The sequence below is a fragment of the Oreochromis niloticus genome, linkage group LG12 (assembly GCF_001858045.2).
Source record: "Oreochromis niloticus isolate F11D_XX linkage group LG12, O_niloticus_UMD_NMBU, whole genome shotgun sequence".
Taxonomy (NCBI): Eukaryota; Metazoa; Chordata; class Actinopteri; order Cichliformes; family Cichlidae; genus Oreochromis; species Oreochromis niloticus.
The window spans coordinates 33,346,639-33,368,685 of NC_031977.2; the positions used below are offsets into that span (position 1 = coordinate 33,346,639).

Here is a 22,047-nt window from a genome sequence, read left to right on the forward strand (position 1 = left end):
TCAGTGGTTCAGTTACTCGGTAATTTTTCTTTTTTTAAATTTATGAACACTTCAAAAAATTCTTAATATTAAACATTAATTCCAGTAGAATGTTTCTTTTGATAATCACAAATTTATTTATTTAATTTATTTAAATTTCAATATCTGTATCAAATAATACGATAAAAAATACTTATTTTATCCTAAGTTTATATATAGTTTGGCTGCCGACGGAAAAAGAAATTAATGCATCTTTGCTGACAAACATGGTTTAGATTTTATTCTGAAAGGTAAAAACCGGAAATTCCTCAGCATACTCTCCATCAGCTTGATGCTGCTAGCTGTAGGTTCCTCCTCTCCGTACTCAAAAGAGAAAAGCAAGCTGAAATGTCTTTTTCTGTCATTCCGTGTTGTTGAACCGCTGCTGGTGAAAGCCAGAGGACCCAAAATGTCTCCAGGTGGGTTTTTTCATTACTTTTAACCCAACACTTCAAGTTTTTCTTCCACTTTTGCGGACAGTTTTGACAGTAACGCTTAATTTGTTTTCAGATTTCTGCGGTGGATCACGTCCTGAACAAGAGTTCTAGTGAAAACACACTGAAAACATCAAGTCGGCACGTTTACTTTAGCACAGCCTAGTTTTTACAGTTTACCGTATTTTCCCGTTATTTTTGGTACCTTTAAGAGTGTTTTATGCGAGTTAAACTATGGCGTTCTTCGTGAAAAAGAAGAAATTCAAGTTTCAGACCCATCTTACCCTGGAGGAGCTCACCGCGGTGCCTTTTGTCAACGGCGTCCTCTTCTGCAAGCTCCGGCTGCTGGATGGAGATTTTGTCGCTACTTCTTCCAGGTAAATACACCTGAAAACAACCTTAAACGTTTCTTCACGCATGCAGAACATTGTTTAAAGTATTATGTTGTGGTCTCATACAGTTACAGGAGGTTAAAGTGTATCTGTGGACTATTTCATAAAGCTTGCAATTACTGCAGTGTCTCTAAAATGTATGCAGGGTATATGAGTATATTATTTAGTACAGATCTGGTGGCTGATTTGTGGGATAAAGATGGAAAAGTTTGCATTTTCGGAGTCTCTGTTATTCCCTGTGTTGTTTTTAAACCTGTTTCTGCTCTGTTTGTGTTGCACCAGCTCTCTCCATGAGTCAGATTTAAACGCTGGGTGTTGCCATGTTAAGTGGTCTCTCTGTGTATCTGCATTGGCACCTCTGCTGTACTGGGCTGCCAGACTAAACACAGCAGCAGCACCTCTAAAACCAGCTCATACTGGTCAGATACTCTTGGTATACCAGCTCATTTCAGCTGTGTCGGGGATGAGATGGGGAGAAGATAACTCTGATTTCTGAGCTTTTCATCTTGTCATTTGCGTCACAAAACTAAAGATTTTCGTCTTCTGACCTTGATAATGTTCAGAACTTTCATCTGTTTTTCCTTCCTTGTTCCTGATTTTCTAGATGATATCAAACGAAGGACACACAAGATCTTTGCTTCAGTGTTTCACACTTGTTGAAGGTTGAATGGATACAGTGACTGTCTGAAGTCAGTTTAAGACCCTCCTGCTTCTCTCTCCTTCTTAGAGGCTGACTTACTGAACTGGCCTCATTGTGTAAAACAATATGAGGCACTATACTGTTAGTCAGCTAAGTGCTTTATTGGCGGAGGATCTCTGAAGTGCTTTTAACCTGTTTATCAGATCAAACGATGAGACCATAATTTTCCAGATCTGCTTTCCTATTTCACTGTTTGAAATACTCTGCCTCTTTCTCTTCTTTTATTGGGACGTTTCCTCACCCTGTTTGGACCTCGTGTACATACAGGCCTGCTGAACTTCAAATCCCACAGCTGACACATGTGTATACGGGGTGGGAGGGAGGAGGTTTCCTGTGCGTACTTAGTAAAAAGCAGGTCATCCTCTTCATCTACCCACTCAGCCTCCCTGTTTGCACGTAGCATCACTGCAGACTGCGTGTGTGAGTGGGGCTCACAGAGGGGAAAGTAAACACACAGACAGATCGGGATCGTCTTGATCAGGTTTCTTGTCTGCAGATGTTTCCGTTTTCTTACCTTTCATCAGTGAGGTGGGGGGGGGGGGAAGCGGTTTGGGACTTCTGTGAGGAGCAGATAATCTCACTGAGGGAACAAACCTCTGTGGTCAGAGCCCAAAACATACAGTTATTTTGGAGCACATGTTAGTAAATTCATTTACAACACATTTAAAAACAACAGACATTGATCAAAACATAAGAAAATTTTTATTTATTTCTCATGATTTAAACAGACTTTAAACAAAAGTCCCACTGATTTCAAATCTTAAGGGTGGCTTGGCCAAAGGCAGTATCTGTATGAGCTCAAAAAACATGAAAATGCGACAAATAAAAGATCTCCAATGTGATATACTATATACAAATACACACAACAAAAAACACTAGTGGTGTCACCAGAAAAAAACATCAACGTCTCCTGATGATGCTTTTAAATTCATTATTAGACATAATGTCCTCACCCAGGTCATTTATAAAATAAGTCCTCAATAGAAACCCTGTGGGAACCTTTAGTTAGATCAATAAAATCTGATTTATGGCCATCTGCACAGATGTACTGAGTTTGATTGTATTAAAGATTGAAACAGAAAAGGTTTTGGTTACCTGGTAAATGGCAGTGATATTATAGTGCTTTTAACTTAACTTTAATGGTGCTAAAGCGCTCTTAACCTAACACTCAAACACTTGGAGTCCAATGGATGCATCAGGGGCAACTGTACGGTTCAGCATCTTGGCCAATGATTCTTGAACATGAGACTAGAGGAGTTGCGGATCAACCCACTGACCTTCTGATTGGTAGACAAGCCACTCTACCTTCTGAGCCAGCTTTATTGAGCCTCAAATTTGAGAAACGCTTGTGCAAAAGCTGACAAAACTGGAAACATGATGTATAACAAGAAGCAAAAGTTACTCTAGTGGAATCCATGGGGGGGAAAAATTATCTTTGTAAAATATTTTTGCAGATAATTGTGAAATATTGCTCTGCATTAGTTTGTCAGCTTCAATGAGTTTTCACAGTTTTGTGTTGTAATATAAACACATAGAGGTTCGTGGCCTCTGAGGTTCAGGAAGATCCAATGTTTTTATTTTCTGCCTTCAGAGGATTGCAGCTCTCACTAAAATGTTTATCTGTCAAACTAAAGCTCCCCTCTGCTAAGGAAAAAAACAAACTAAATGCCTCCCCTTTCCCCTTCTCTCGGCTCATGTCCCCTGAAGCAAGGACGGCAATGTCTGAGGCCTCTGTGCCCTCAGAGGTCACTCTCCTCTCGGGTGGTTATATAACAGCTCAGAGTCCTTCCCTGGGATCTTAGTTATCATCTCTGTGACTGAAAACAAGGGCTCTCTCAGAGGAAGGGACAACAACCGTGGCACAGGGAGGCGCCCTCCATGGCGGACATTAGATTAGGGTTATGTCATAGATCTGACAAGCCCAGTCTTTGTATGGAGGGCCCTGCCTTGTTGAAGGTTGGGGACAGTTGGGGTGGGATTAACAGCGAACTTATCCAGCGGGACTGTGCTGCTCTCCCAAAGTCTGGCTGGAAGCACACAGGGGATCACATGCTGCAAATGTGACTGTCTAGCTATCAGAGCAGCATGTCAGGGCCGACTTTGTTTGGCTAGTCTACTTTCTAAAGCCATCATTCAACTATGTTGGCTACCTGTGACGTGACAGAGGTGCAGCTGCTGCAGAAAAACACAGTTTAAAACATCCTGGATTATCCTCTTTTTTTCTTAGAATGACCAAAATCGACAAAATGGGCTTAATTTCTTATTTAGTACAGTTGGAAACTTTTACAGAAGCCATAAAATACTCTAGAAAGTGTTTACTGACGTAAATGGGTAACCAGAGCAGTCGCCCTCTTTTGGCCATTAAAAAAAGTGCAGGTTTTAAAAAACGCCCACACAGCAAGAGACTAACAGTGACATTGATGACTTTCAGTGACTTCACAAGCTAACGTGATCCATGATAATGTTATTGATTTCAGCCACCATCTAACAGTTGTCAGGTTTGTTGTCTTGTTGCTGGATAATGAGGCCTGTATTTACACAGGTCTCCCATCCGTACAACACACAGTACAATACTGCAACATAACAGCGCGGGATAGCCTGTTGTATGTGTCATCACTGTTTTAGCCAATGCTAGCTTGCAACCAGCACTCTCCTTTGGAAACATGAGCCGAGAGACAAAGTGGTAACTGTGTTTTTTACTGTGCAAAATCAGACTCACTCAAGGCTGATATATATATATATTTTTTTTTTCGGGGGGGGGGGGGTTGTGTGGCGTCTTTAAATGTTGTATTTTGTCTGAAGAGCAGTGATGGATGACACTTACTGGGGTTATCAAAGCAATTTCCACACTAGAAAAGACAAACATAATATATTTGGAGTCTTGGTAGGCGGTGCTGCCCTGCTGGGGTGGTATTAAAGGCGACTGAGTACTATGAAGAAAAATTTATTATATCATGAATTTTAAATCGCATCTGGTGGTAAAAGACTGCCCTGTGGTTTGAAATATCTGTGCTGTTTTTTTTTTAATGTTGTTATGGTGGCTTTTACATTAGTCTGACTGACCACAGCAGTGCCTTGCAGGTTGGTGTTGCTCAGGTTGAAGCAAAGGGTTTAACTTTTCTGCTTAATAACCTTGTGTTTTCGCTAGAGCCCCCTAATGTCTGCCTACCTGCTGTGTAACACATTGGAGCAACTGAAATTAATGAAGGGGTGTTTTTGCAGGGTTACTCTGTCTGAACTAGTTTTAATGCCACAAAGTGGGTTAACGTTTATAAAAAAATATTAAATTGGTAATGATTTTTAATGGGTGCAGTAATTGTTGCCAGCTTTGTGGTTGTGTGGGGACATACTTGGATAGTTTCAGTTTGGAGATATGTAGCTGCACCCTCCCTGGAGCAAACTGTGCAGAGCTTAGAAAAAATTGTGAATCACTTCAAGTCTTTGCATTGTCTAAGGAGAATGTTAAACATGAGCTTTAAAGTTAGTTATTGGTGGAATAACTTGGGGAACCCCCCCCCAAAAAACTTCTAATCCAGCTTGCTGACCCTGATTAAATCACTATTTCCCCATTATATAACCTTTGTTATAACTGATGTCCAAGCATGCTGAAGTCCGTTGTTTTCCCTGCTTGGTTGAACTAGTCTGTTCATAGATGTATCACAGTGCTATAACACAGAAACTCATCATGCATGCATGGTCTTCTTAGAAACTGAGCTAGAAAATGCTTGAAAGAGTTCAGGGAAACAGAAAACAGAGTTGTACTTTAGTTATAACCTTTTTTGGAAGTTTAGCATTCTGCATTTATCTTTATATCGTCGGGTAATTTCACTGCAACAAGTATATTTTTATAAAAGTAATACAGTAAATCCCTTTTAGATTGTTTTGCTAATCGAGTGAAACGTTCCTCCAGTTGTCCTGCCTTCATGTAGATCCCAAAAAGGAATGTGCAATCAGCCCCAAGAAGCCCGTAATCACCCAATCCCTTTTTTCCTCTTATAAATCTTTCCAAATGGTTTTGTATTGAAAACATACAAAGGCTCGTTCGAATTGGACTTTTGTTTGGTGCTCACTTTTTTAGGCCATGTGAATATAAAGAAGGCTAAAGATTACTCAAAGTATCTTTTAGAAAATATAGCTACCTAGGAGGGTATCAGCATTCGAGAGTGTCCACTGCGACGAGTGTTGGACTGCTTGTGGAGAATGTGTTTTCACTCTGTAGAGCTATAGAAACCAGATGGTCTCCATCTTGATTTGGCAGAAGAACATGCTGCAGGAGTTTGCAGGCTTTATCAGCTCTGATTCTTACAGTTCAAAGTTTACATTTTGGACATTCGAGCTGATGCTTTTAATCCATGCTGCTCCTGATATTTCACCACTGCCTGACACCAGTGTGAAAACACAAACACATCAGCCCTTGATGTATTTCTCTGGCCCTGCTGTGACCATGCCTGATAGATAAGCAAAAGGAGATGGAGAGTGTTTCTGTGTTTAAACACTAAGAAAAACACAGGACTTCTGCAGCGGTTTGAGACTCTGAAGAAAGTGTGATCACTTTTTATGACTGCATAGTTATAGCAGAGATATGACATGCCAGTTGTACCTGGCCAACTTTTCCCTGGACCTTGTTTTTATTAAGAATAAAATCTTGTTTTTGTTTTAAGTTTAATTTACACTTCTGTGTTCAGTCTGTATAGAGCCTATGGTAACAGCCAACACAGTTGCCAGCATTTTCACTTGAGCTAAGTGCCAGTGTTGCTGCTGGTCCGCTTCTTATCCAGTCATTCAAGAAGGAGGAAATGACATGTAGTTACATTTCTGCACGGAAATTGTGTTGTAAATTAGATTTAACAAAGATCTATAAATCCAACTCAATGTGACTAATGTAATTATTAGCTTTGACTGGATGCTCACAGGCCAGAGCTCTTGGAAGATGTAAAGCAGAGGGACAATTATGAATTATGCAAATTTTGCCAATTTATAATCATCATAGAAGTATTGTGTGTGTATATTCATGGCACTTTGGTGTAGTAAATATATGGACTTCCCTCTGCTCTCTGTCCCTGTGTGGGGGACATATGGGACTAACATTAACATGTCCTAATAACAAATAAAAGTCCTAATGTGACCGCTAATACTTTGGATTACGTTCGCAATGATTTACTCACTTGCACTTCAGTGTATCTTGCTGGCTCAGTATTGTCCGCGGTGTCAGCAGTACTTCCAGGATGTAGTTCTGAGGATGTTGAAGTATCATGATCTGTTGGGTGGAGATGGCAGTTTCCGGGCGGTAGTTGTCGCACATCACCGACACCAGTTTTTGATTTTTTGTTTCCACACTACTGATTACTAATCCAACATATAATGATGAGTACATCAAAGGCATTGTAACCCCCTTTAACTGTATAAATAGTTTATATCAGGAAAGAAAATCCAAAGTTGACTTCGGTGATGAATCTGTTCTCTTAGTCACAAACATCTCTGTTAATGTGTGCCACCCTACTTCTTCTGCACTCCGTGCTTTAATGTTTTATTTCTTATACACAGTTTATAACACTGTATCACGGGGCATTTAGTCATTCTTTGTATCTGCAAAGTTTTGGCTTGAGCGAAAGCAGCAGCAGCAGCAGCAGCAGGGGAGTTCAGTGGAAACACAAGCAGGAAACCATCCAGCCACCTCTGTTTTAAGCCACTTTTGGCAAATTCACACCAAAATGTACCTGCACTGCTTTAATGCACAAGTGTGGAACCATGATAAATATTGGGGCCCCTTATTTTGTTAAAAGGCTACAGATGTGTGCCACGTGACAGAGAAAAGGGAACGTCCAAAACAAAAAAAACATCAGGAAGACATCCAGAGAGGAGTGAGTTTGTGAGGAGAGTTGAGAAATACGACTGGGACGTGGCGCTCCTCAACAGCTGTTTCCTGTTTTCCTCTCACTTTTCCAGTGGTTAGCGCTTTGCTGGGATGTGAGGGGAGGCGCGTGGGGTGTGGCGGGGGGGTTTTTTGGAAGTTGGTGGTCTGGTATCTGACCAGGTAATCAACGTGAACTTCCTCCATACAAGGGCTTTCCTGTTGTGAAACTGATTGTTAGGGATTCTAACTGTAGAGTTGACCTTTTTCGTCATCATGCATTTATGAAGCTCTGCTGTCACACAAGTTGACCGCAACTAACAAGAGATGAGAAAGTCGACTTTATCAATAATCAGAATGATGCCAGTGTTGGGTTAAGCTCCTGAAGAGGCTCGTTGATTTGATTTCCCCTGTGGGTTTTAGATTCCAGAGCCCAGACTGTGGTGTTTAGCCGCATTTAAACCCGCTGATGATTGCATCCAAATTACAGCCAAATTATTATGACATTAAAGTGTAAGAACTATCAGTTTGGTTTGCTTTTTTACTCCTAAACTGACAAATGGTAAAAGCAAAAGCTGTCAGTTTAACAGAATGCAAGTACTCTTCTCTGTCTTATAATTGTTTTAAGCTTTAGGTTAAAAAAAGAAGTTTGATTTTCCAGGTGGTGTATGACCTAAACAGTTACAGATACAGGTGAATACGGTGGTGTGCTGACATTTGCTGTTCTTTTCCTGAAAAAAGCTTACCGTTTAGTCCAGCTCAAGGTTATGTGAATAAAAGTGATACTTTTGGGTGGTGAGGTTTACCTAGAAGAATGAAGAGGTACTTGCACTGTCTTCATCCCACACTGGTGCTGCTCTTCTGAGTTCTCTGTTGCACTTTGTTTTGCTTCCATCTGCAAGGGGTGGATGGGGTCGTGGTGAAAACTGTAGCCGGCAGGAACAGGAGTTTGCCCTCGCAAGATAGGGGTCATGGTCAAAACCATCCGCTAATCCTGCTTCCATGTCTCCCACCATTTTTGCCTCATTTTCATTAAATAGATTGGTTTAAATCTTAATTATAGAAATAGATGATATATGATGGTTCTATAGTTAATTGGGGCGATCGCTCAGGAGTTGGCAGTTCGTCTTGTAATCGGAAGGTTGCCGGTTTGAGCCCCGGCTCCGACAGTCTCGGTGGTTGTGTCCTTGGACACTTCACCCGGTGCCTACTGGTGGTCAAGGCCACATGTGGGACTAATAAAGGTTATCTTATTTGCTGTAATTGAGCATGTTGTACTTCACTGTAAACAGGGCCAGACTACCTATGAATTTGACATTTAGAATTGATAAACTTCCCATTTAAACATATTATTTTCCAAGAAATACTGAATCATCAAAAGATAAAGGGTCCCACATTTGAGCTGTTTAATTTCTACCTTTGAAGTCTACGTTACCATTTGCTCTACTCATCTCCCCTCAGTTCCCTTCACTGTCTGAAACGAGCTGTTTTAGATCCTCCCCCTTTAAGGCCATCCACCCTGTAAGCAGACTTTCTTCTGATTGGCAGAGGGGAGATGAACATATTTGGGACGTCCCCTCATTCAGGGCCAATAGTAGGAAAGAATAGTCTGTTTAGAGTAGTTTTAAGCCTGAGGTTTTGGCTCACAAGGATTATTTGTACATGCGCTGATCTCATTATGTGAAACTTTGGTCGTGTTTAATTTGAACATAATGACAGATAATAAAGAATAACAGAAAAATGAGCCGCTGGACTAACACTGACACTTTTACACTGATGATGATCAGTAGGTGTATTTAAAAAAAAAAAAAAAAAAAAAAAAATAAAATATACACGATAAAAAAGTTAAAGCAGTGAGGAAGTAACTGTTGTGCTCAGTTGGTTGTTAAAAGGGTGATGGCGTCAGCGAGGATCGACCCTGTGGCTTTCTGACTCCTCGGCCGTTCCTGTCCCCGTCCGTTGGCTCTGCAGGATCCGTCTGCTTCCTCAGCACTCTGCCGTCTGGCTGTTTATCTGAGCGCTCGATACGACCCGACCGGGGTCCTGCCTGAATGTTTGTGTTTCTTGTGCGGCCGCGGGCCCCCCGGAGCCACGCAGCCGGGATGAGCGATAAGGATCCCGCTCTGCTGACATGTTGAGTCATCACATGTGAGGTCCGGTTGAGGGGCAACTCAAATCAGAGGCCACAAGTTTATATCTCAGTCTTGCAGGCTGAGTTTAGTGTGTAATCACAACTTTAATGATTGTTAGTGGAGAGTTTCTTTGCACTAGGAGTCATTTCAGTTTTCCCACATTACAAGAGAACTGGACTTCTGAAGAGCAGGAACATGAACTCTGACACGGCTAGATTACTGAACAGAGTTTTAATAATGTTTTTTGGCAGCTCCAAGAAGGTCAGAACAAATCTGATTCCAGTTCCTGTAACTTTAGCTCACCATGATGGATTTATTTTTCATTATGTAAGGGTTTCCGAACAGCAGTAGCAGATGTGATTCGTAGATGCTGGTGCTTGAACCCCTGAGACACAGCAAAACTGTTTGTCAGAGATGAAGCAGACTGTAAATAAATAGTCAAAAATTTAAGGAAACTGTCCAAGACGACTTTCTGTGTTTATATTTTAAAAGAAGTTTGCGTTTTAGAAAATGCTTTCACCTGAAAAAGATTAATGTTCTGCTCAAGACAGGCTGGATTAACACAGAGTTGCACACAAACATAAGGAAAGATATGTAAACTTGTGTAACACTGACAAGATGGTATAGAGCTGTCTAAACCCACCACAGATAACAAAAATAACACAAATCGAACAATAAATATTTCCTAATAAAGGCAACAGAACAGGGGGTGCTGCTGAAAAGGGTTAACAAGATGATTGCATCGCAGCCTAGTGTCCTCCGATGTCCACCAGTAATGAGCCAGTCCTCATTACTGGTGGATTAGCACAACAGTACAAGCTGTGTTTTATTTATTTTTTTTCTTTCTAAGTCGCACGTTTTAAATCTGTTTCCTGTAGTTCGTTTGTAAACTGGAAAGTAATTTATTTTTCATGTCGAGGCGTTCCTGTCTCACCCTTTTTCTCATGCTGTGTTTCCGGTTTGTCTCCTCAAAAATACTCTGAAGAGTTACTTCATATCCTTTATTTCCTCTTCTTAGTTTTAACCTTGTTTTGTATGTCCTCTTCCTGTCCTCCTGTGCTTTTCTCACTCAGTTTGCAGATCTTATGCTTTAGTAATACTTCCCAGTCTAGCCAGGATATTACCGTTTTATTTAATCTCTTGGTCTTCTTTGGTTTTGGTTTCATTATTTGTCTTCAAACTTGTTCTCCTGTACATAAACTTGACTCTGCTGTGTTTTCAGTTTGATCGATGGTAAATTAAATGTGGATAGTGATGCTCGTTTTAGAAGTTTGACTGCTTGTTTTCAGCTGCTGGAAAATATGCTTGGTTCAGAGCAGATTTCTTTTATAAATACTCGTGATTTGGTTCAAACGTACTGGATGATGAAAGGGTTGCCTGCAGGACAAGCGCTTGGAAGAGGACGGGCACAGTCACGGCCTCTGTTTTGGATTTTCTTCACAGGCGTTTTCATGTCTTCTGTTTATGTGAGCTCTGTCCAGCTGTGGTGAGAGCAGTTTCAGCATCTGTCTGCTGTCTCTGCAGCCTGTTTTTACTGAGCTGCAATCGCAGCACTGTGCAGAAATGCTGCTCCCATGAAGTCTTTCATTTTTGGGGGGTAAACCAAGTGTTTTTGAAGCCTCTAAAACAGTTTATGTAAGGTTTATTTTAGTAAGTGAAAATGTTTAATCTGTATCCTTTGTGATGTGTGATAGTGCACATACTTGGTAAGAAAATAGCAAAACTCAGAATGTATTCTTTACAACATTCTGATGTCTTTCAGAAAAATAAGTCCTGTTTTTTGGCTCATGGTTAAACTTGAAGGTTTTGTGAAATCCTACTTAAAAACAAATGGGATCAAAATATATTGGTAAAGTTTTTCCTTGTTGATGCCACAAGGACCATTTACTAACCCACATACTGTCTCCCATAACAGATTATGGATTAGGATGAAGACAGCTGATAGCTGTAAAATCTTTCAACAGCTTAAAAAAAGAGTTTGACAGTTTCAGTACCAAACTTTCCGTTTGTTTTGTTCCATATAAATTCTCATATAAAAGTCTCCAATTAAATACACTTAAATACACAATCCATTTATGCTGATGCAGGTAATTCAGTTGAATATTTTTATTTTTTTTTTGCAGTACAGAGGAGGTGAACAACAAAGTAGCAGCTGTTTGTAGGTATTTCAGTATAGCTTTAATAACAGCTTGTATTTGTAGGTTTGAAGCAGTTTTGAACTTTACTTAAAGCTGTGATCAGAAGGAGTTAAAATGACACAAAAGCTCAGGTGATGGTGCTTTCTCCCTGTCATTGTGTTTGGCATATTACTTCTTTGGAGGCTTTTACTGCACTTATGGTAACCGAACATGTTGTCATCAACCACATTGATGTCGTTTTACATCACTTGTCTCTCCACGTGTGACTAAGTGTGTGAGGAGCAGTAAAAGGAGGTGCACTCAGACTGAAAGTGTGACTAACAGGGTGAATATCATCAGTAGACTGACTCTCTAACTGACCAGAAATGAGATTCGTCCAAATAAATTGGAGGAAAATCCACCAAGTAAGTTTATTCTGACTTTGAATCATTGTTTTTCTTTTCCACCAACACAATGCTGGACTTTCCACTAGAGAATGTGGGATGTTGGTGCCAGAAAGCTGCTGCTGGCACAAAATTAACTGCATGCATCACAGGTATTCTGTCTGCTCTCATTTTATATGTATTTTAATGTTTTAATGCTAGAGTCAGTTCTGCCTTGTTAGCCTTTGGGAACCATCCCACATTTTGATAGGTTTCAGAGCCACACCTTAACAGGAAAACTGGATTCCTGTTTTCTTTTCTCACCATATATTTATTTTATATGAGCACAAAGAGTTTTTTAAAGCAAAGTTTGAAGCTGGGATTTTGTTCATACAAAATCCTATATTTGCAGCTGACTCTTTTTCCCAACTTCTTCCAGCTGAAGTGAATCAAACCCCCTGATATGACACGTTGACCTTTTCCTTTTAGGTCGGTGTTGAGTGACGGGGGCAACCTTTGCAGATTTTAATTTCAGGGCTCATGTGCGAGCTGTACGTAGACCTCAGTCTTAATAAATGTCTGGGTCAGATCAGAATTTAAAAAAGGTGGCTGCTGGATGGGGATTTGGAGTGTTTCCTTTGGTTTTGTTCAAAGGTTGTTTTCATTACAGACAGCCGAGGCACATGTAAAAGGCAGAAGTCAGAGCTGGAATAATCAGCAGCCGTGTGAGCAGAGCCAGAAAGCACTCGGTTAAAACCTCTTCTGCAGAATTTGGGGTAATGGGGGAGAAACTCGCGGCAGCCTCCTGCATTAAAGGAAAAGTGTGAGAGTGAAAACAGAGAACAGAAGAGAGTCAAAGGCAGCAGGTGAGATTAGAAACAAACGCCTTGTAAAAATGTACCAGGGTGAAACTGAGTGTTGGTGTGAGCTGCTCCTCCTCCTCCTCCTCCAAGCTGCTGGGAAAGCGGTCGGTGGATTTGAGTGCGAGGTTTCCATGGAGCCTGAACAAAGCCATCTGGACTGAGGAATGTGGTTTGGGAGCGCTCCACCTTACACACTGACTGACCACAAGCGTGGGGGTCCTGATAAGAGAGAGTGTGTGTGTGTGTGTTCTTGTGTTTTGACTCTTCTTGGAACCTCACTCGTTTCCAGGGATAGAGAGATTAAAACATTTTACCTCCCTTCACCTCTTTATATGGCCTGTTTGGGAATGGGACTTTGGTAAAGGGTTAAAGTTTTAGGAGGGGTTTGTGCATGTAGTAAGTTACAAGAGATTCTCTTGTCATTTGTTTAGAAGTTAAAAACTCAAATTTTGATTTTAATAAAAGCAACAAACTTTCTTTGGATAAGCTGGAGCCAGCACATGATGTCTGATTATTTTAGCTCCATAAAGCCATAAACAACAGGTTTTATATGTCAGTAATACTGCCTCTTCTCTGTAATAGACTTCCAGGCTAATAAATACAATAACAAGGAATAAATAATTTAATTGTAGCCAAAGAACACTCTTTAATGCAATAAAAAAACATAGAAGCAAAAGTGTAAACTGTTTAGTACTTTTAATTCTTAAATGATTATTTTGGCTCCCTTAAACAGAAAACACATAATACATGCTTTTATATATGCAAGTGTGATCTGTCCATTCCCCTGTAGTAGGATGAGTTGCTGTTTAAAAAGACAGGAGCTATGAATAATATGACTAAAATGCACTCAGAGAATAGCATTTAATTCATTGTAAACATGCAAAAGCAAACGTGTAACTGGCTCAGCTGTTTAACATTTGCTAACTGTGAGAAAAAGATTTAAAAGAAGAAGGAAAAACAAGATGAAAGTGGTAAAAATCACACAACACATTGTGGAGAGCTATGAATAAAGATGAAGGGGGGATGGGAGTGTGAGGAGCAGCTGCTGCTAACTATAGACACTGTGCGTGTCGTTTGAGAAGCTCGACCTCCTCATGTACACTGAAGTGGCTGAAATTAAGCTTTAAAAAAAGATTTTTAACTCAACTTCTGATCTGTTGATAAGTCTGACTTTTTGGTCCAGAGCAGTGTTTTTAGGCCAGGTTTCCATTAATTTGTGTAGTAGTGTTTCCTTAAAGAGTGCAAGCAAATTCATAATGCATATTCATGGGCCACATATGATGAATCCTTTTGATTTTAAGACGGGTATTTAACATGTAAATGACCCCAGTGTAGAAGTGGAAGACTAAAGGGGGAATGTTTGTTCTCCACTATGAAGTTTTTTTATATTAATTTATGTTTGATGCAAAAAATATCTTCTAAGTATGGACTATAAAAGATGAACGTAGCTTCTGGGTCTGAAAAGTGAATCTCGTGCAGAAATGCTTTAAAGCTGCACTTTTCTTAATGGCCACCAGGGGCTGAAACCCATTGTTGGTAAAAGACCAGTCCTGTACAGGTCTGTGGGAATTATGGCCCTCATGAGACCTTAGTAAATACCTGATGAGTCTATGTGGTCAATCACTCGTTTGAGATGATGTTGAAGTATACTTTGTAAAACCGGAAATTGGCATTATTCGGGCTAATGATTTGTGATTAACAAATTTTTAGCCAGTGAGCATTCGGTTTTGCAGTTGGGTCTATGCCTTGTGTTCTTGTATCTGGTTGAATAACAAAACCAACAGACTAAAGAACAGCTTCTTCCCGTGGGCTGTCAGAACTATTAATGGAAACTAAGAGTGTGTAAAGACTTCCCCAACATATCCACTCTGACACTGCTGTTGATCATCTATGTGCAATATCTCAGTCTTTCCATGTTCTGTGCAATATTTTTGGCTCAAGTGCAATTATTTTGGTCCCAGTCTGTTTCAATGTTTCCTGCACATACACCATGTATATAGTTCCACTCACACATGTGTGTATATATACACTGCTTTTTATTTTATTCTATTTATTTATTTATTTTTTTTCCACCTTCGATGTATATTGGTTTCTTTTTCTTACTTTAGCACCTTTGTGGTCCAGCTACCCAATTTCGCTGTGCAAGAAACTGCACAATGACAATAAAAAGCTCTAAGTCTCTAAGTCTAAGTCTAAGTCTCTAATAAAGCCAAGATGTCGAGAAAGCTCATCTTGACGGTTTTAAACTTGACTTCACAAACCAGCAGGGCACATGAGGGTAGCTGTGCTTTGGGTAAATTCAGAAAGGTAATCACTGATTTTTCTGGAATTAACTATGCCTAACTGAAATGTTGCAAAAAACCTAATTGACGACAACACAGACATCCATTTGTTCGTCCACCAATCCATCCACCTGTCCAGCCATCTGTCTGTGCATCACCATCCATTATTTTGCATTATCTGAGGTTGGGTTGCGGTGGTAGCAGGCTAAGCAGATTATTCCAGACATCCTTCTCCCCACTCAGCCTTTCCAGTTCCTCCTAGGGGACTCTAAGGTGTTCCCATGGTAGTAGACCCAGAGGTCGACCCAGCAGGTTCTGGGTCTACCCCAGGGTCCCTTCCAGTTGGATGTGCCTGGTCTCCTAACCAGATCATCAAACTTCCTCAACTAGCTCCTTTCGTTTCGTAGAAGCAGCAGCTCTACTCTAAAGATCCCTATGGATGTCTGAGCTCCTCATCCTACCGCTAATGCTGAGCCCAGCCACCCAGCAAAGGAAGCAAAGCTGCTTGTGTTCACAGACTTACTGTTGGTAATTCAGAAATTTTATCAATGAGCTGAGTGTGTAGGGATCATCTACAAAGTGTAACAGGAAAAACTGAGATACTTCAAACACACATCACGGGTCTTCTGTTGGTTTTGCTACCTTAGCGTTGGAATAAAGACTTTTTCAAGTCACTTTTGTACTGTTTCATGAATATCCTGCAGCTTAATTCATTTTTTGTTGTATTGGTTTTCTGTGTTGAGCAGTCACTGGGAGTTGTTTGAGTGTAAATGTTCCTCTGTACAGTTTGAGGGTGCTGTGTGGGATTGGTGAGGAAACACTTGGTGTACTGTCACACTGACTTTTAAATCCAAAGGAGCTGTAATAGAAATTGAGCTCATTAGTGCTGATCACGAAGCCCGCCGTGTCTGTGATTTATATGTGGTGGGATTAAGGAGGCGTCACGCAGTTTAAGTGACTCCAGAAACATTTGGCTGTCCATTTAATCTATTCCTTCTCAGCATGCTGTTACAGACTTTCCAAAATGAGCTGTTTGCCATTTAGAAGGAGAAAAACATGACTCTTTTTTTCATCTCATTTCACTCCTGATTGACAGAACATTTACACAAATTATGGGGCTTTTCAGCAGGATGGTATTTAACAGAAATGTTTGGCTGACAAGATGATGGTGATTCACAGTAAAGTGTAGATTCTCATAACTTCACAATAATAAATACCAACCTGTACGTAGTGTTTTCGTCCCCCCATAATGAGCATGCCCTGTAGTATTTTAGAGCTTTAAGAACAACTTGAAACATCCTGACTTTGGCTTTTTTTTTGGATGTCTCTCTTTTAGCACCAAACATTTATATTTAGGTGCAAATAACACACTGCTACTCACAACGAAAAACTGCTGGCACATCCAGTGTTTTTTTTTTTGTTTGTTTGTTTTTAGTCATCTCAATAAATTTTAACTCAAATACCAAAAAAAGACATTTATCAACAAAAAAGACATTTTCTTACCTCATTTTTGGTGGAGGTAAGAAAAGACAACCTGTGAAAACACCAAAAAGTTTTACAAGTTTAGACATGTTCAACCTAAAGGAAACTGCTTGCTTTAAGCAGAGCCATTCTACTTCCTATTGATCCCATTGTGTAGCAGTTGGCTAAATTGAAGCTGCCTTTGCAGGCCTGGCTAAAATATATATTTGCATGCAAAATGTAGAAGTAAACAACACTTATTTGCTTTACTTTTTCTTAAAGAGAGGCCAATTTAGCCATGAACTCTAGCTTTCTGCTAATTAATGCTGGTTGGTCATTAAGGTTTTACGGGGTGTTCTTCCTTGGTGGTATCGATTTACAAACAATAACTTGAAGACAGAAGCGTAATCACTCCACAGCAGAAACTTCCATGTGTGCTTAGGAAGCATCTGGATTTAGTTGTTTATCACGTGGCCTTAAATTAAAATGACAGATGATATAAAGTGTCTTATGGTACTGTGATCTCCCTGATATTCACAGAAAGCTGTTTCACTACAATTGAAACCCACAGAGAGAGAACAGAGAAATGTTCATGTTGTCAAACCCGTGGTGAAAATGATCAAAATTATAATGTTTTAACCCATGAAATGTAATCCTACAATGTTCCTGCTCACTCTGCAGAACGTGTGTCCTTTCTAAAAACTGGAAGTCCACAGAGTGTTTGTTCACATTTATATTAAAAGTTCTTATGGTGTGTTTACATTAATAAACATTAACTCAGGGCTGGCTTCAAACTTTTGGCACTATGTCAAAAAAGGAAAAACAGCCTGGCGTATTATGTGAAATCAGTCGTTTGTGTCAGGATGCTTCATTCAGTCATGTTTCAGGGTGTTTGCTTTAATAACGGTAGGTGACTAGTGACTGTGTCAAAGCTGGACTGGAGATTCTGTTTGTTTGCTCAGTACATGTACAGAATTGTTATAAATGACACGCAAAAGATCATGAGGGCAAATCTGTGGGAGAATCTGTAATAGCCCCCAAAAAGAAATCCAAAGCAAAACTTTTTTATTTGGGGCAAAATCTGCAAACTTTTTAAGCATTAAAAAAATAAATAAATAAAAGATTTACTGGCGATTCTGTACATGTGTTGTTAGTGTCGTTGAGACCAGTGAAACTGAAGCTAAATTGGTAATCAAAATCAAAATAACTTCCCAGAGAGGGTTGCAAGTGGTGAGACTTGCTTATAGAAACACTTTGGCTTTATTCCTCAGTGGTTCTTGTGCTGGCATCACAATAACTGGGAATGATGGCGATGTCATTCCTGAAAATAGAACTATTTCTGGGAATTTTCCTATTCTAGAAGCTCAAACATTACAGAACATGCTCATTATGGGGAGAGATTGCTTTGACATTTGGGAATGCGGGTGCACAATGGTTAGCTTTCGGTCCTTTTTTTAAATAACCAACTAATTGATACAACTTTGACAGTCAGTGACTCTAAATTTGAATACGATTTTTAAGTAAAACTTTTATTCTTTGCTTTAGACTTCGATTATGACTACATTTCGGTGGCGCTGGCACTGGAGGTGGTTAGTTCAGTAGCCACTAACCAGTTAGTCCCAGTGCTTCCTGACTTCCTGGTGGCTAGCTTGACCCCAGATAAGCTTGTCCTGAGGTCAAATGTACTTTACCTTCTCTGTCTTGGACTCCACCTGCTAACCAGAGCCTTGTGTTAAACTGGTTTTTGTGCTGTTCCACTTCGGAGACTGAGACTCTAGAGAAGAATAACGAGTGCTAGCTTCAGTCTAAACCCGTGGAGTTTGAGTTCGCTTTGAGAATCAGCTGATTTGTTTGTCATAAAGAATTTTGCAGCTAAAATGTTTGCAGATGCAAGCATCGTCCAAGCCGCCAATGCCACAAATAAAATCTGATTCTGTGGGAAACCCTGTAATTGGATAGATTTCCACGAACATTTCCACATGCTTAAAAGATCCTCCTGCAGTGTCCAAATACCAGGAAGGCAAATGACATTACCATTAGCTACAGCTGCTCTTTGTGTGTAGTGGTATTTGGAGAATTGTGGTATGCTAAAATGCGCTTGCTTATTTTAACAGCTCTCTCTTAAAAATAAATAAATAAAATAAATAAAACGTAAGCGCTAAAATGGAAAAAAACCAAACCAAAACAAAAATGATCTTGATGTCACGTCGGACTGCAAAAAATCCAATTTTGATGGGAATTTCATCTTTGCAACACGTTACACATCAAGTGCTTTATTTGATTATGAACTCCAAAGATCTGGATGCACATTTTCCCGTCAGCTGCTGTTGTGGTGTCTCTAGGACACTTCTCAGGAATTTGTTTTCAGGAACAAACAGATCACTGAGCCAGTCTGTTTTTATACCTATTGTTCTGTTCCCACACGTTAACCAGGATGCATGGGTACTTAAAGGTTTTTCACAAGCCAGTCTGGGTTTTCACAGAAGTCTCGTCACCATTGTAAACCGCTTCCTTGAAGGGTTTCTTGTCAGTCAGACAGGTGGGAAAACCAACATTATAGGTCGACGATGTGGGGTTTGTGTGAGAGGCTGAGAGAATCGTAAAAGTTTTTGAAATGAAAAATTGTAATCTGTGTCAGAAGCCCTGGGAGCCGACTCTGCCCTGCAGTTAGTTTTGGAAAAACTAGATCATGACATGCTTTCTCAGCACAGCTCTGATGAATCTGATCCTCAGTGGACACACTGGTCATGAGGCTGTGAGACGGGTATGACAGGACTGGAAAAAATGTGACGTTCTGAAGGGAGAGAATATAGCAATGTTTGTTTTGACCTTAAATTGAGTTTGGGAAAATATTCTGCTTTTAATTTTGGTCGGTGTATAAATACAGACTTTATGTTTGTGCAATCTGGCATCGTTTTCAAGTGAGGAGTACGAAGAAATGCAAAGGCACTGCAAAATGTAATGAAGCCTGTTTTTCTGTCTTACAGAGAGGAGGTTCACAATCACTGTGTGCGCTGGAGGAAGAGGTTTACCTTTGTGTCCAAAATGAGCGCCAACCCCCACACTGGAGTTCTGGACCCGTCTGTCTGCAGGGTGTCAGTCAGGAAGGTATGCCTGTCAAAGTGGCCTCGTCAGCTCTGGGGGCAAACTGTGTTTCTAAGCTGCTCAAAAAGATGAAGGAAACACTCGATCGCAGCAAAACACAAAGTCAGTTAAGCTTCAGGGAGATCAGCCTGTCCAGTTAGAAAGCATAATTCAGTTCAATTCAAAATTTATTTGTATAGCACATTTAAAAACAACAGAGTTGACCAAAGTGCTTCACAATCGGTTAAAAACAAGAGAAAACAATAGAGAAACAAATATAGATAAACTAGAAACAAATACAGATAAATAAGAAGACAGTGAATTAACAATAAAAACATAAAACAGGCTCGATGGTACTCATACTGAACTCGAATTAAAAGCCAAAGTAAAAAGTGAGTTTTAAGACGCGACTTAAAAGACTGAATAGACTCTGAAGTACGAATCTCCTCTGGCAGATTATTCCAGAGTCTGGGTGCTGCTACTGCGAAGGCCCGATCTCCTCTATGCTTCAATCGAGACCTTGGTTGTGCTAAGAGCATCTGGCTAGATGATCTCAGTGCTCTTTTGGGGTCATACATGTTGAGGAGTTTGTTTAAAAAAAACTAGGCGCCATATCATTTAAAACTTTAAGATTCTTTTACTTACTTTTAAAATCAGTACGATATTTTACAGGGAGCCAGTGTAAATTTGCTAAAACTGGAGGGATGTGTTCATACATTCTAACACTTGTTAAAAGACGTGCAGCGGCATTTTGGACTAACTGCAAGCGATGAAGAGATGAGTGTTGAAGACTCAAATAGAGAGAATTGCAGTAGTCCAGTCTAGAGGTGATGAAGGCATGAATAAGTGTTTCTAGGTCTCTTGGAGGAAGATAAGGATTAGCTTTGGCAATTTCTTACGTAACTGATAAAAACTTGTTTTCACGACTGTAAACCATTGTGAATCCATTTCAGCTGGTTTGGTGCAGAGGATGTAGACGACAGGTTTGCTGGAGAAGCAACAACAGGGCAACTCCTTAAAAGCAACCCCTCTAATCCCTCCTGGCTGATTTTTTTTTTTTTTTTTTTTTTTTTTTTTTTTAAATTTTTGTATTTTTTATTTTTATTAATTAAAACTACAGCCTGAGATGGTACCTGCACAGATGGGGCCAGTTGGTGATGTACCAGTGCAAACTGGGTTTTGGCATTAAAAACAGTACTGTTGGTATTTACACTGTACTGTCAAAATTGTTTATAGGACGTGTAGAATTGTGTAGAGACTTTTGCAACCGACCCTTTTACATGTGCATTTCTGGGACTTCCAAGTGTAGGGAGGAAAATATTGAAATCAAGCATGCAAATTTATTTTCTAACTTTTGCAACATGCAGTTTCTTGCACTGATATTTAACACTAATAAAAAAAACAAAACAGGTTTTATTTTTTGTGCTTGATATTCAAATATTCAAATGAACTGAGTGTGCCTGTGTTTAGAAAAAGCGCAAAAGTAACCACATCTGTGAGCACTATCTGAGGATTGGACTTGCATCCTATTTTGCCCTGTTCAGAAAATCTGACTCATAGTCCATCTCCTCCAGGATGGTACGTTCATATATGTCATGGCATTTATGTCTAAAGTTTTGGTTCCTACCAAAGAGGTTTTGCTGTTCCAATGGAAACCCCCCGAACAAAAAGCAAAAAAAAATCACTAGGACTGATGAAAATCTCTGTAATTCCTTTTAAAAATTGTTTAAGTAGGCTTTAATATACAAGAGCTTATCATTTTTCTTCTTTCTCCTCAGAAAATGATGGAAAATGATACCAAAAGGCATCAGACTGTAGTCTTGTCAATAGGGACCTTTTAAACATTAAACCTTAAGTCTTTTCAGTGCAGCTGGTGTAGCCACCGCCACAGAAATGTAGTCAGGATGTTTTAATGCAGGCTTGATGCTAATTCTCCCATGTGAATGCCACCTCAGCGGCTCACTGAGCTACACAGGAGCCATGTGTGTGCCCTCAGCCTTTAATTTCATCCATCTTTTAGGAGCCCTGTAATCAGAAGGATGCTGTAATATGAAGTTGAATCATTCAGTTCATTACAGTCTTCCTGTTTTCTCTGCAGGAACTCAAAGGAGGAAAGGCGTACACTAAGGTAAGAGCTCCTCACCTCTCACATTCATAAACACATACAGTTACAGATGAGCTGTTTCATGTAAATATTAGCATTCCCTGAAGTGTTTGACAAGCATTCCATCAGCCGGACATGAAAATGAATCATATTCCCATCACATTTGCACAGAATCTGCAGAAACATCCTGTTAGCGCCTCCCTATCCTTAATCCTAACTGTACCGT

General features: G+C 39.9%; 1 protein-coding gene across 1 annotated transcript in view; it reads left to right on the plus strand.

Moving 5' to 3' along the window:
* Positions 1 to 278: 278 nt before the first annotated feature.
* The window catches only part of eeig1a (estrogen-induced osteoclastogenesis regulator 1a), a 34,915-nt gene continuing 13,146 nt past the window's right edge, over positions 279 to 22,047 (plus strand). The window contains exons 1-4 of the mRNA XM_003444459.4: positions 279 to 437; positions 529 to 829; positions 19,621 to 19,741; positions 21,816 to 21,845. Of these exons, the coding sequence (XP_003444507.1) occupies positions 687 to 829; positions 19,621 to 19,741; positions 21,816 to 21,845 (294 nt within the window). The 5' untranslated portion in view covers positions 279 to 437; positions 529 to 686. The remainder of the gene's footprint in view (positions 438 to 528; positions 830 to 19,620; positions 19,742 to 21,815; positions 21,846 to 22,047) is intronic.